The 15988-nt window shown below is 36.3% G+C and overlaps 1 protein-coding gene across 1 annotated transcript in view; it reads left to right on the forward strand.

Moving 5' to 3' along the window:
- The window catches only part of TAF1B (TATA-box binding protein associated factor, RNA polymerase I subunit B), a 46651-nt gene that overhangs the window by 28272 nt on the left and 2391 nt on the right, over positions 1 to 15988 (forward strand). Inside the window, exons 9-14 of the mRNA XM_064650506.1 lie at positions 5944 to 6091; positions 8174 to 8351; positions 8652 to 8698; positions 11439 to 11529; positions 11968 to 12038; positions 13854 to 14079. Coding sequence (XP_064506576.1) covers positions 5944 to 6091; positions 8174 to 8351; positions 8652 to 8698; positions 11439 to 11529; positions 11968 to 12038; positions 13854 to 14079 — 761 coding nt within the window. The remainder of the gene's footprint in view (positions 1 to 5943; positions 6092 to 8173; positions 8352 to 8651; positions 8699 to 11438; positions 11530 to 11967; positions 12039 to 13853; positions 14080 to 15988) is intronic.

A 15988-nucleotide genomic window follows, 5' to 3' on the forward strand; every position in this document is an offset into this window, starting at 1 on the left:
AAAGAAGGCTTTCCTGAAGAGGCTACATAGAATCTAACTGTGCAACAAATTTGATTATATTAGGTTTTTTACAGCTAGGTTAGATGGCAAAAAAAAATTTGAGTGTTTCTTATTTTTTAAAAGTTTGTATTCATAATACACAATATTAAAGCGCATTTAATTTGTGTTTGATGGCTGTTGTATTAGTTTGCAGCTGTTTCAAGTGGGATGGTGGTGGTCCCTGAGAGGTAGGTAGGGGTCAGGTAGGGGGGGAAAACAGTGTCATTTAAAAATACATCAGCAAGATTCATTGGTATGTGTTTGTATGGGAGGTATCCAGATCACTAGTACTGTAAGAATACGCAAAAAGCATGGCAAAAATAATCATTAGTAATCTAGAAGTTTAGGCTTGCTGACCACAAGTGTGTAATGATTGGTTCACAAGGTCATTTCATTCAGTTTTAAATATTATTTGGATGTAAATTTCACAGTTGATACAGTTATTGTTTCTACTGTGAATTCTTTTATGTAACCTGCATGCACTGTGGCTGGTGTCTTCCCACATCAGGCTCTTGCAACAGATGACCAGATATATCTGAACCACTTGAGCAGCAGGAGCAAAGTAAGGTGAATGAAGTGTTGTGGAGAACTTGACTGCTGTCCTCATTGTTGGTACCTAATTTTACCTTATGTAAAGCTGCTTGGGTTCCTGGGTATGTGTGTTTCAGTGCAGTCTGCGTTCAAAGATATTTACACACATTAGGGCAGCCATTTAATTTTTTATTTTTACAGTAAATATATTTTATTGTATGGGCATGCCTTGCTTTACAGAAGGTTTGAACCAAAATTCCGGATTGTGTTGTGTAAGACCCCTTCTCCAACCCTCATAACTTGATGTTTCCCAAACCTTCAGGTTAAAGGGCTTTCTTAGGCCATTTCCTGACAAGTTTTGTACACTCTTGTTCCAACTTGGTTTAGGCTGAATTTGTCATCTTAAAAATGATGAAGCCTTGCTGAGTTTTGGATAATTGCAATCATATCCAATTCTAAATGTCAAATGACTCCCAGAGACCTACAAAAAGCCAATAATGCAAAAATGAGTTGGACCGTATTAGATTCCAGTATTAAATGGTCATTAAACAAGTCACTTGGGAAAAATCGTCCACTGTGGAACATAAGCAGCCTAAGTGAAGGTAGAACTTTAGAGAATGTACAGGCATGGGAAAAAGCAGTTCTCAAGATGGAAATTCACAGGTAGAAGGATGATGAGGAAGGGAATTGTGCTGCAAAAAAAGTACTGAACAGGAAAGAAGGAAAAATGGAAGGGAAAATTTAAAGCAACTGTATAATTAATTCTTTTCAGAAAGGATAGAACATTATCACTGTAAAATAAACTGAGTTGTGAGTATTGTGAATATGTGAGTAATGCCTTAACGCCTGCAGGGATATTGTCCTGATACACAAGAAGGAAGCGGCCTATGTAGTCATTTAAGAGGAGAGTCAGTCAGACCACATTTAAAACAAGAAAATATGAAGCCTGCAAATTATTCTAGAAAGCCAGCCAGTGCATATTGTTTTCTACTTGTTGATCAGCAACATTCTGATATTGTCCTAACAAGTAGGAGAGGCTGCAGTCTTGGCTTACCCAAAACAATTACCTGTTACTGTGATCTGATTATCATGCTAATAGTTTGGCTCCTCTGCTCCTGAAAACCAGCTTGTTTTCTAATATGGGTGAAAAATGCCATGTAACTTTGAAAGATAAAGACAACCAACTTAAATAGTCTAATGACTATTTATTATCATAAAAATCTTGTTCTAGACACTTCTTCACTGACTCAGAAGTGTGTATTTTGTTCTCCTGTGCTCAGCTAAAGTTGTTGGGGAGGAGGGCAGGGGGAAGTACTCTCAAGTAGTACTAATCTTCTACTGCTTTCTGGAGAAGACCTGTAGCTACCTTATTTGTCACATGTGGGAATAACATGCAAAGATTTTAAAGACAAAGCTTAAGAAAAGTTCTTGGTAACCTCTGTACCCCATCTAGACAAGTTACAGACTCTGTCAGCATTGTTGATCAGTCTTGAAGAAATCTCAGCTTGCGAAACTCCAGAAAAGGCTAGCAAGTGGCATAACTTTAAAAGGGTTTTCTGTCAGTTAATTCCTGGAATTATTAGGTGCCCTCAAGGGTTTGTAACTTGAGTTTTATTTGTGGCTTTTATACTGTTTCCCAGGTTCTTGAAACAAGGTGAGAGTTCAGTGACTCCACGTGTTGATGGACAGGGGAGTTGTCCTAATATTTAGCACTAAAATACAACTTGAATTTTTTAATTTATGATTGGATAAGTGAAAGTTACAATTGGAGAGAGCGTGGCATATGATCTAACACTGTCCTCTGTTGTCCAAGTACTCCTCCCCTGGGGTTTAATCATGGGGTGCTGGAGGCAGAGTTTTTTTTACCTGAAAGAAGGAGGCCCCGGCTCTGGATCTTACTTTCCTAGTGGATTTGCTGGCTGACTTCCAGTGCAACTTGTTTTATCAGGTTCTTTTTTTTTTTTTTTTTTTTTTTTTTGATTTTGTTGTTGTTGTTGTCAGAGACATAGCTAGATAGAAGGTGATAACTTTTATTAATTTTGAGGCTGCTTTTTTGCTGTATCTTGCTTTTTTTTGATATTGTCCCAACACTTATGGTGTTGGTTGTGTGGAATTTGGGAGTTCTTTCTCTTTTAACCCTTACAGTATGTTTGAATAAAAGAATAAAATATTTGCAGAATAAAAGATTTCCTGTATGAACTCACAGCTCTTCCAGAATTAAACAGGGTATGCAGTGACTGGTGAAAACAGCCAGTGCTTGATTCCTAAAATAACCCAGCAGTCTCCTCAGTCCTCGACCTTTCAGCCTTTGGCCCTTTGCTGTGATGTATCCCACGGAGGTGTGATCTTGTGCTGGATCCAGCTTATCCTTGCAGCTCACAGTTCCAGAGATGACTGTACTCCTGGAAGCGTGGTCATGACTCAGTGCTGCGTTGTAGCAACAGGAGTACTGCAGTGAATGTTTTTGAGCTTAGGGGGTTAAGCCCTGGAAAGTAGAAATTGATTTGGTTGATCTTTGTGGTCTATTAGGATGCCCTTCCTAAATCTGCATGTCCCAAATGTGTTTAGATACTTTATGAACACACATCAACGAGGAACTGTTTTTGTCTATTAACACTCTTTTTAAAATAAGCCAAGTGGTAGCTCTCAGTCTTAATTTTTATTTGTAGCTTTTATACCACTTGTTTGCCTTCAAAAAAAGGAAAGCCTTGGTTGTCATTGCAAAGCAGAGTGTTTTCTAGCCATTTTGAGAAAGAACCAGTTTGACTCCTATAAATTGCAAACAAAAACTTTGAAACAAAAGTAAGTGTTAGGCCTGGCAAGGAAGGTGTGATTCAATAGTGCTTAGGATAGGAAGGCTATCTCCTTGCCCTGGTGCAGTGAGAGAAGCTCAGGTAGAAGGTGATAGAGGTGTCTACCTTGAGTCCTTCAATTAAAAGCTGTATTCCTAAAGTACCTTGGTATTAAATTAGACTGTGCAGATAGCTCCACTGGTGATAGTTTAATGTTTGAGAAGGGGATTACTTCAAGTGACTGAATTCCTGGTGTTGTAAATTATTTTCATCTGTGATATGTTATTAAGAAGCTACTAATTCTTTTCATTAAAGGGAAAAGCATATTTCCTTCATATCTAATTAGGAATAATATTTATGTAATGTTCTTATTTGAATTATCTGAGACTTTAATTTTTCTCCCACTACACTCAAGAGAAGTTACATATGATTCAGGTTGTGTTCCAAGATCATTTTGGTATTCAATTTAGCACTGCTTTTTAAAAGGAATAGAAAGTACTGTGAGCCTGGTCTACTGCAAAACTCTTGTAATGCATGTTTTTCTTGTTTCTCAATATAGTCCTGGAGCAGTCTGAGCCAATTTTTAACACTGTTTAGAAACTTTAATGAACATGATACAACTTCCTAACTGTTGCAAAAAGTTACATGTGTAATAGTAAGTGACAGCAGAATTATTCATTTGCTTCAGCATGTATTCATACAGTTAAGCAAGTCTGAACTGCAGTTTGAGGGGAGATCATTTAAAAAAAGAAAATGAAATGTTGGTAATCACTCAAAATTTAAGCACTGGCTACATAGCTTATATTAAAATTGATGAAAACGAATTATTGGATAAAACCACATTTAATTCACCCTTGTTGGAGGAAGTTTTGAAGTTGTGCACAGAGTGTAAACACCTGCTAAATTTCTATTAAAGGAGGGTTCCATATGCGCAAATTGACTTTATAAAATATAAATACATGATAAAGTGCTCTGCTGAATTAGAACCACCAACTAAAGCAGAAAAAGCATTGCTTTTTATGCATTTAAAATGGTAAAGTAGCCTGAACAACCTAAATTATTGCTTTGAGAGGTAAATTCAAGTAATCACTTAAAATACAGAGAATTAAGAATGTTTAATGAAACAGTTCAGGTATTAAGAAATGAGGGTCAAACCTTACAGTCTATACTTACACAAACCTCAGGTCCTGTTGAGTTCATTATGAGTAAACATGTCAAAATCTGTCTGTTAGTTATATTCTTCAGTAGCAGGAAAGCTTCAGTAGAAATTGGGAGAATTTTCCTCATGCAGTCAATAGTTTTGAAAAGAGAATTGTAGATTTATTTTCACTAATAAATATGCAAATATGGAATTCTTTTTTTTAAATAACATTACATTAAAGATTCTGTGGAAGGGTTCTAGGGAATGTGGGCCTGCTGCTGAATGGGAATAAGGTCACAAAGACCAAGGAGAAGGCTAAAGTGATGAATGTTTTTTTTACCTCAGTTTTTTAGAAGCAGGTTAGGGAATATATGAACAAACTGGATATATGAAGGTTCATGGGCTGTGATGGGATGCTGCCACAAGTGCGGAGGCAGCTGGCTGGCGTCATCTCAATGTCACTGCCAATAATTTTTGAAAGGTTGTGGTGACTGCACAAGTCCTCAGGGAAGGTGATCCTTCCTCTCTGCTCAGCATTGGTAAAACACACCGGGAGTGCTGGGGTCCAGTTCTGGGCTATCCACTGCAAAGGAGATGTGAACGCAGTGGAGTGAGTCCAGTAAAGGACTGTGAAGCTGATGGAGTGGAGCATCTGACAAATGGGGGTAGGCTGAGAGAGCTGCGACTGTTCATCCTGGAACTGGAGAATACTCAGGGCGAGTGTGATGTAATATCTGCAGGAGGGTGCAAAGGAGGAAAACCAGATCCTCCTTAATGGTATCCAGTGACAGGATGAGAGGAAATGGGCACAAATTGAAATGCAAGAAATTCCATTTAAGTGTGAGGGAAAACAAAACGTTTTTGTTTTTTTTGTACGTAGGGGTTGGTGAAACAGAAACACTGGAGCAGATTTCCCACAGGTGTTGTGAAGCTGCCATCTATGGAAATATTTAAATCCAACTGGACATGGGGTTGGGCAGTCCGCTTTAGGTGACCCAAGCAGTGACTTGGACCTGGTGGTTTTATGCAGTCCCTGCCAACCTCCACCTTTTGTGGTTTTCTGATCTCTTAGCTCTTTAGGCAGTTCATCATCAATTGCACTTGTAATGGTTTTTTTTCGATAGCTCTTTCAGTTTTGTAGCATCTGGAGACATACTGATCACTTTACAAAAAAGGTAGAGTGTTGGTTGCAGGTCTGAAACAACTTTCTATTTGTTCCTTATATATTTCATGGGATTTGAAACTAGCACAGGTCTCTCTTTGCAGTACTGCAGTCTGGCTCCATTCTTGCACGTGTGTCTAGTCATAGAGTGCTAAAAGAGTCTGTATAAATAATCCTGTATTAAACAATACAGAATTTAACATTAATAACTAATTTCAAATCATTAACAAATATGGTAATAGAGCAAATGAGTAACACCTTCTAATGATGTCTTTCAGTCATGGCCTGTATATGAAGAAGTATACAACAAAATGCTTGAGCTTGCGGCATTTCTAGACCTGCCTCGTTTTCCAGATATAACAGACAGCTGCTTTCTTCATCCAGACATGTTGTGCATCAAGTACTTGATGGAAGCTAATTTACCTGGTAAATATTTTCCCTAGCCTGTACTGATAAAACTTTTCTGTGGTTTATTAAACTCTGGCAAAAAGGCTTGAATTACTACTTGAAAATTGCTGCTCTTTTCCTCCTAATTTATTCCCATTTAAGCTTGAACTGAAAGATATTTTTTCTATAGAAAGCACCTTCATCAAACATTTAGAGTATGTATTATAGACCCAGATATGTAAGGGCACTCTGGTGTTGGCTCTCTAAGTCGTGGAGTGGATACTTCATCTCAAATCTTTCAGTATCCATGTGAACTAAGAGGCACTAGTTGAATTCATGTGATTTATTAACTTTAGCTAACTGATTCATGAAGTTGGGACCTGATTGCTTAGCTCTTGAATTCTCATATATAATAATGACTGTATATTCTCTAATATAGAATATGTTTTGTATATTACATAATATTGCATATTAGCAGTAATTTTAATATTGACACTGTGTGACAGATCAGCTGCTGTTTCACTGTGTTTATGATTTAGTTCTAAAACTGTATGTTGTTAAAGTATTGACTTTTTAAGTCTTGAATATTGAATTGTCAAAGAAAGTTCACACACTAGGACATATTGGTCTATCTGTTGGGTTACCATACTTTCTGTCAAATACCACTGTCACTGAAGATGAGTTATACAGACAAACAGCCTGTAAATTAATTTTTTTTCCTCAAAGTATTCCAACAGTTTGGGAATAGGGTAGGGGGTTAGTGTCTTATTTTGCAATTAGTTACATTGAATAAAGTTGCTTGGGTTTTCTCTTTACTCACAGTTGAATGAAAATAAGATAACCAACAGATTTAGGCCTAAAATTCCGGAATAGAAATTCTGATTTCATAGTTTTGCACCAGTGTTATGGTCCTATAGAGGGTCACCTTATTTTGCAAATTGTGAAGTATCAGTTGAATCAAAGCAAAGGCTAGAAAATTGTAATTTTCAGATTTATTACAGTACTCTTTGAAAATTACTGTAGAAGAAGAATATAATGTCCTTTACTTTTTCCTTGCAACTATGCTTTTTGTCATGTAGAAATATTTTTTTAAGAATTGAAAAAGGACTGCTGCTGTTGTCTAACAACTCCCCCAAAAAAATAAGCAATGGATTGGCAGTGTTTCTTAGGACACTTAAGTACTAAGGAAGAGGCCATTTAAAGTATCTGAAATAAAATATACTGCTAGTATTTATAAGAAGATATAATTTCCAGACTTTGGTTAAGTTTTACTGTTTTGTACGAGAGGATTAAAAACAAGTTCCTACTGACCTGTTTGTAAGCAGCAAGAGACTGTAAGTACAGCTGGATTAAGGTTGTACTTAGTCATACATTGCTAACCTTTGTGGAATCTGTTGGTGATGTAATCAGCTCCTGTATTTCTTGCTGAACAGGAAAGGTGAGAAATTTGGGGGATTTGTATCTGTGAAAAATAAGCAGAGTAATAAGAGACTGTATAGATACACTGTTGCTTGTGGACTGCAGTTGTATCTTATTGGCACAACCTGCGCTAGCGGGTGAGGGTGCGATGGAGCTGCGTGAGGTAAAGCCGGGTCTAACCTGCCAGGTTTTGTCAGGGGAGCAGCAAATGCTGCCCTGCCATGATCCAACTGCTATTCATACCCAAACAGCTGCTTTAAAACTAGCCCCTGTTCCTCTTCTATGCAGTGCTGAATCCGTCCTCCCATGGGTATTCAGTCAAAATGCAGGAAAAAAGCTTGTGACGAATTTTTGGCTTTTGGGGTTTCTTTTGAAACTGTGTTTATGTGGATTTGTGATAGGCTTACCCAGAAGAACATTCAGGATGATCTCACAGCATCATTCGAGTAACATCAAAACACTTTTAAATATGTGATTCTTTTTTTCTCCATGTGAATATGTAATGTCATAAGTGTTTTCCATGGAAGTGCAGTGAAGGTTGCTCAGTATTTTTAAAAATACTCAGCCTGAAAAAAATGGCTGTCAAATGGTCCTAAAATATCTAAATATTGTTTTCCTCAAATGACCAACATATTTGCACTGTAAAAATATTTTTAGCTTGTCTTAACCTACTCCTTTTATGTTTTTATTTATATTAATCAGATGAATTGCATAATTGGACTTGTCGAGTGGTGAAAAAAATCGGTATTGGAGAAGTGGATTTCCTGACTCTTGTACCTGGAAATAAGTCAACAAGAAAAGTGAAATATGATATTCTTGCTGCAGCAGTTATTGTAGTTGTGCTCAAATTATTGTTTTTATTAGATGATCACTATGAATGGTAAGTGTAAAGGCAAATCTGTAGCAAAGCCCAAATTTCAAATAGTGCAAATGATTGTTTTTCGGAGCGTTCCTTCTTTAGAATTAAGTTTATAGTATTGGAATTTCAGTTCAGTTCAGTAGGTTAAAATGTACACCTGAAAGTATTTTAGACATGAAATATTACTTATTTTTAAAAATCATTGGTTTGAATCTGAAACTTGGAATAAAATTAGGGTGTCATTTTTGTCAGTTGTATTTGAACTTCATGTAAAAAGTGCAGTATTTAGATCTACAAAACAGCCTGATTTTTTTTTTTCAGGTTACTTTCAGACTTTGCTGAAGAAAGAAATAAAAATAACAAAGAAGGTATATAAATATTCTAGTAGAAGCAATGTTATGATTTAGTAAGTGAAACAACTGTGTAATCAAGCTTAAAAAGACTTGTCTTATTGATCATTAAAATGTGGTTTTGTCATTTATTCTTTTAGGACAAATCTTTATTCAGAGAAAAGAGTAGATTCTGCTCACATAAAATAGCCTCAGTGCACCTGCATAATTCTTATTGTGCTCGATGAGGGAGTTTGGTACACATTTTGCTAGGTACCTCTGCTTCTGCTTGTGCATGTTTGCCTCTTGTTTTAGAATTTTGTGCTTGCTGGGTGAAGATGAATGGATACACATAAAGAGGGAATGCACTTTGATCATAAATGGCAAATACTAGGGGCATCAAACCACATTTATGATAAAATCCAAACTTGTTTAGTCTTGTTAAATAAAATGTCTTAGTGTGTAACATATTTCAGATGTAATCTAGTTTCTTAGTCCAAATAATCTTGAGAGAGTGTGGAAAAGCTAGCAGCAATTAAGATAGAGAAGATAATGGTGTGAACGTGGTTCTTTGAGGGCAGAAAGACCAAATCAAAGATTAGAAATCTTCAGGAAGATGTTCCATGGCCTCATCCAGCTCACAGTTGAAGATAAGATCCAAGATGTGTTACAGTGGTTTATCTATTAAGTCTTCCATGCAGTTTTGGGTCCGTTTTGACCCTTCTGCTATTTTTTAAAACTTAAGTCAATAATAAAATTGATGTTAGCCATGTGTGAGCACAATTACTGCTGTAACTAGAAACAATCATCACTGTTAACTAAAACTGGTAATTTTCAAGTGGATACACCAACTTATTGTGGATTCTTTTTTTCTTTTTATTTCCCTTGAAAACTCGAAGTACATGATAGTGACAAGAGTGAGAGTTGTGAAGCTGCTTTACAAGCTAAGGCTCAAAGCCATTAGTGTCTTAATGGAGTTTCTCCCTTATTAACAAGTCTCATTGCCCTTGGGAATTAGCAGCTCATTCTTTGCCCACTTTTTTACTTTAAAATCTACTGGTGCAAATTGATCCATATGCTCTGTTATGTTGTCCCTGTCCTTTAAATGTTGGGGTGATGGTGAGCAGCTGTGCAGAGGAGCTGATGTGAGAATTTCTGTTAGAGCAATGATTAGTGCCAGAGCTCAAAACTGCCTCTGGCATTTTCCCAAAGTTAGAGTGCTGAAATGAATAATGGTTAACACTGAGTTTTAAAGATTCAGTTTATGTTGACTCCATTCCCAGTTGTTAACTATCCTTTCTCTAGTCCTTAAAAAATAGTATTTCAGCTCCTACAGTTCTTCAAAACACACTGGAAGCAGTGCAATAGATAGTTGTAGTTACCTAGTGTGTGTTCTATGGACTGCACACATACACAATACAGTTTATGTTCAAATAAAATGTGATTGATACATGTATACGTATGTGTGTGTCACAGAGCTGTGTATTTTCCATTCAGCTCAGCTACATGAACATCAGACTGACAGTACTGGACAGGTAAATGGTTATTACAGTGTAGCATCGTGTCTCTGACAATGGTTTTGCATGTGACAGATGCTTAATATTTCATATGAAGTTTAATACAAATTTCTACCACCCCCCCTAAACTCCAAGCACTTTAGGAGTATTTACTTAAACCTCTGTGTTTAAGGAGTTGTTAAAAGAACTTGTATTCACACCTTTGAATTTCAAGAACTACTGTAGGGTCTTTCTTCCCTCGATGTGTCTGTTGCTTTTCGAGCCCATCTATATTTGTTTCATCTAGACATCCTGTGGGAGGATAACACAAATAGCAAAACTGCAGATAGTACAAAACATACGTAAGTTTGATTGTAAGAACAGTATATTCACCTTCAGAGCAGTTCAGATAGCTGGCTGGCACAGCTGAGCATGATGCAAGCATTGCATGCAGTGCAGCTGGGGTGATGGGGAAATGCAAAGCCTGGTTAATTCACAATGCAGATAATCCACCCACAGGGAAGAAGAGTTGATTGTATTTTAAATATATAAGCCTACACCTTATTTCTGTTTGGAATTCTTATCCTTACTCTACCCAGTTGGTCTGCTTCAGTTTTGTGCCTCTTTGGAGGATCAATGATAAAGATTGTGCTACATGTCATATACTTTCATGCTTTTGCATGTGCTGGTTAGTATTTGTTCACATATCAATGAGTGAAGTTCCTGTGCTCAAAAGCATGGGAGGCTGATACAAAGTGAAGACCATTGTCTAGTTTATCCTTCCAACCCTGTACAGTGTCATGGGTAGTAGTATAGACAGTGATGAGCTGATGAAATTATGTGAAATTTTACATCTGAGCTTCTTTAGATCTTTGTTTAAACCTAGGCTTGAGGTATAGTTTCATTAATCCCTTGAATTCAGCTTTCAAACAGGTGAAGGTACTTCACACAGTGGAGCACTAGTTCATTTGGTAGAGAGGAGGTAGTTGCTGGGCTTAACTTTCCAGAAAAGAGGGAAAAGGTTTGATTTGTTCTAAATCTATGAAGTCTAAGCTAAGGGGCTTCTTTGCACTTCTTATGACATGCTATTCTTTCACTGTATTTCTGCATTTCTCTTTCTTATAGAACTAGTAGGTCAAGTATGTTTTCTTTAAGCACATCGCATTCGGGATAGGTTTGTATACAGGTAGAAGATGCAGGGTCTTACTGTGCAGAGACCACCTTCTGTGTACTGCACATTTCTTTTATTTCTTCCCAACCTAAAATGTGTCTATTTTATTCAGGTGGTCTGTATTTTGAGTTCAAGAAGTGGTACGAAGTGGTAAAACATTCCTTGGATGTGGAGCAAAAGAAATTGGATGAAGAAAGAGCCAAGTAAGAGGTTTTAAAGTATTTTTTCTTTAAGTAGACAGTTTTACGTGAAATCCTGATCCTCACAGAAATTAAAAAGGTTAGAAATTTGCTCCACCAAGCTTGAGTGAATAGTATGATTAAGTCCCTATCTTAATTTTTTATTTACACTCATAATGTTTATCAAGCTTATTAATTAAATGCTCACTTTCTGTGACATATAGCTTGTACAGCTGAACAATTAACTGATTATAGTACACCTAGGCTTACAGGCCTTGGTTTGCCTGCTCTGAAAAAGACTTTCTGGGTCTGTTGGAGGAGAGTGGATTTTAAAAGCACTAACCATTAGATTATTTTGGTTTTAATTTAAAACTCTAGCAGTATTTTTAAGAAATTATTATTCTTTCATTTGTTTGCTCTAGCTTTCTTTTTCTTAACAATTCTTATGTCTCTTACTGGTAGGTACCTGTGGAGATGTGAAAAACCACTGTTTTATTCAGTCAAGAATAAATCTAGAGTTCTAAAGAGAAGACGTGAGTAAACTTTGCTTCTCCCCAGCAATGCAAAAATCTGCTCAGATTTTTCCCATCATAGGAAATCTGCAGGCCTGACTGATAACATTTACATCATAAAATACTTTCTCTCCTCTCTTTCATCTCTGGGTACAATTAATGTAGTACTGTTTTACAACCCGTGGCTGGAATTTTTCAAACACACATAACTGAAACTGCCTTTGCCAGTCTTCCCAACAACCTACCGAACCACATCTGGGAATGAGTACTCTGTCCCCATCTTCACTGTTTTGTCAGCTGCCTTTATATCACTGTGTTCCTTGTGAATTGTTGTTGGACTTCCATAGCTTCCATATCCTTTGGCATGAATATCCCTGTTAAGTCCTTTGGTAGACTTGCATGTCCCTCTTCTCTCCCACTCTTCTTGGAATCTACTGCAGAAAGCAAGGAAGGCTTTACTTAAGTAGCCAGCTGCACATGGTGGGATGCAGCTACAGCTACTGTATTTAAGTAACTCTAGCAGTACTTATAAGAAATTACTGGGGTTTACACTGACATAAAAGCAAAGAAACAAAACAACAAAAACCCACTTATCTATGGAAATATGTAAAACTAGAATTTTATTCAACCAAATTAGTTCTGAAGTTCTTCATTCTACATTTAGTATTATCTAGAAAGCAGCAGGTATTTGGAGAGAGATGTCAAGTGTGGTAAGCGGTATTTTTCCATTTATATGCTCTTTCAGTTTCAGGGACTTCTAAACAAGTTGTATAATCCCATTTGGTTTGAATTACTCATGTTGGATTTCTCTTTCAAGAGTACAGTGAGGGTTTTTTTATGTTCTTACTCTTCAAAATTCAGTAAGGGTGATCCTGCAGTCAATTCATGTTCCATGGAAAAGCATGTTTAGATTAATTTATTTCAAGTTGGTCATTGCTCAGATGCCCTTTAATTCCTGCATTTATAATAAAAGAGATTCCTCATGGAGCTAGAAGAAGACCACTGAGATCACCACTGCTGCTGTGATCGGGAATATCACATTGTAACAGACAAGATTCATCTTAAAACAAATGTACAGTAGTAGGGACAAAGAGTATCACACATAAGAACACTTACATTCTAGATACAGGTTTTCAGAAACCTTCCTAAACCTTTGGTTTTGATTATAGATTTTAGCATCCACTTGAAAGATAAACTTTCCAGTCCTTGCATTAATTTAGGATTTTTTTTCAGGTTTTTTTTTCAATGTATGAATGAGTTTCTTCAAATCCAGGTCATGAAAAGAAGTCAAAGCTCCAGCAACAGTGGTTTTTAACCTTCTTTTTATCCTAGGAAAACAGGCTTAGGCAGTCATACTGTGTATGCTGATCTATCATGATACCTTCTGGCACTTCTCAGTAACTTATGGAAGTTTGTCATTCATTCAGTGGGCGAAGGAGAGTGGGCTTTTTTCTTGGATTTTTTTTCCAGTTGAAATTTGCACTATGAAAAGCTTAACCTTGAGTCTGTGTGTGTATGAATGTGCTTTCTATCAGCATAAAAATCCTAGTAGGAGTGCCCCACTACTAATATCATTAGGTATGAAAGACATGGTATTTTGAATTATGTTTCAAAATCTTTTCACTAAAACATGTAAAGACTTGAATTTTAAATAGAGTGGCAGAGAGAACATACAGACTTACAAGATTTCTCAATATTTCTCACAGAGATTTAAAGAAAAAAAAAGAAGTAAAAAAACCCACAGATACCTCATTTTCTTCCTGTATTAATCAACTCTAAACAGTATTCTGATACTTAATACTTTTGTCTTGGTTTATTTTCTTTCTGTTTGTACAGAAATGGTTGTGAATTTACAAAATCAGTTTGGCAAGCTGTCTGGTTCAGTGCGACGTGCTGAAAAGCCAAATCCTTCAAGTTTTCAGTTAAGGTGGTCTGAAGAAAACACAGATGGGAGTTGTTTTCATGGGCATAGCCTGAAGGGAATTTTGCAAGAAAAATGTGGTTTACTTACAGCCATGAACCCTGACTATTGGCTGTGTACAGTTAAACTGTGTAACGAGAAGTAAGTATTCACATTTTTGTAAAATATATTTTGGAAAGTTCTCCTGAAAGTAAAGTCCTGTATATATTTTTTTACAAATGACAAATACAGGGTGTGTACACAGCTATGTGTTCACATATAGTTCCAATCATTTGTAGGAAGGGGCGTGTGTGGAATGGATAGTCTTGGACTGTGAGTAGACAAATTGTAACATGAGGAGTGATCAAAGTGAGCTTTTGAGAAGAGAGGAGATGAGACAAAATCAACAACTAGACACACATGGCAAGAGTAGCAGCTAGATTAACTCACTTCACTTCTCCATAGTATTTTAGAAAAAAAATTGCGCCACAGCTCTCCAAAGAATGGGAAAATGGTTCCATTCCTCTGTCCCCAGCTTCCAAAAAAGCATAGGAGATTGATTTTCTAAGTCACTATACAACTTTTCTGTTGTCCTTAATCAAAGTCAAAGTTAAAATTAACAGGAGTTAATAAGTTAATAAGCAGGCAATTAATGCCTCCAGAACATATTTTTAAAAAAATAATTATAAGTGAAAAGGTCTTTACCACTGTTTCATCTAAGTGTATCAGCAATCATCAGTTGTATTATTTGCATGGAGAAAAGTAAAAGAAGACACTTCATTTACTGGAAAAGTGAAAAAGACAAAACATGAGAAAAGAAAATATTTTGTTCTATTGAGGAAGTTTAGCGTCTGTCTTTACTGGAGAACTGTTCCCAAATCCTGCCTTTACAAGTGAAAGGAAAATTTTTCTTTCAATTAAGTGTATATCAAAACAGTCATGCTATTTGTTAGTAAAATTATTTTCTTCAGAGGACCTAAATAGCAAGGAGAATGATAGTCCAGCTAATCCAGTCTTGTACTAAGTTATATGGATATTTAAGTATCTGCCTGATGTGTGTCAAACGTCTCTCTCTTCCTTTAATACCTTCTCACTTCACATTCAGCAAAAATTGGTGAGTTTTCTACTTGAAGGGTGCTGACAATGGCCAGAGACAGACATCAAAAGCTCTGCTGAATGAATGTAGGACTTTGGCAGTATTTACTCCGAGGAATAGGAAATATCTAAAATAATGTTTCTCATAAGTTCCCTGGGTAAAGTACATATGGCTTCTGGATCATAGACTTGGGTTCTGCCATTGGTTGTATCATGAAACCCTAATCCAGAAGAGGAATGTACTGGTGATTATGAGGGGAAAAGATGAACTCTGTAGATGGCTTGGAATCTCCTGAATTTCTCATGTGTGTAATTGGAGGGCATTTTTTTGGAAAAGAGGTTGAGTTACATTCATGTAAAATGAGATTTCATTAGTCTATTGAATAACATCTTAAATCTTTATCTGTATATACTTCTAAATGGTATTCTTCAGAGATCAATAGCCCCAACACAGTCTTAGTGATATGTTCTGGATTTTTCAAGTATTAGATATTCCCCTTTAAAATAAGTAGTTTTTCCATGAATGCAGTTTTTCTGTCTTTCTGTGGATTTATTTCCTTATCTTTATTTTCCTTTTCATGTTACTTTTCACATATCCACCGTGACAGAAATAGGTTGGAATAATGCAAGCACAGTGTTACATTACAAGAGCTTTGGTTCTATAGATTCATTCTTTTGTATGAATAAGAAGCTTTTTTTTTTTTTTTAAGGGAGTATAGGTAATAATCCTTGTAATAATCCTTTTACCACAGATTTGAGTAAATCTTATGTACCCATTGAATGAGTGGATATTTTGGTGTATGTTTGTATGAATAATCTTGCATGCAAAATCTGTTTTTAAGCCTACATTTTCATATGTAATATATGAAAATGTTAATGGCAAACTGTCATAGCCTTCATAAAACAAGATTTGAATTTAAATTCTTACCAGTTAAATTTCCCATTATATCATTTGCAATGCAAGTAGTTAATTATA

This window comes from Pseudopipra pipra, chromosome 3 (assembly GCF_036250125.1).
Source record: "Pseudopipra pipra isolate bDixPip1 chromosome 3, bDixPip1.hap1, whole genome shotgun sequence".
NCBI classification, from domain to species: domain Eukaryota; kingdom Metazoa; phylum Chordata; class Aves; order Passeriformes; family Pipridae; genus Pseudopipra; species Pseudopipra pipra.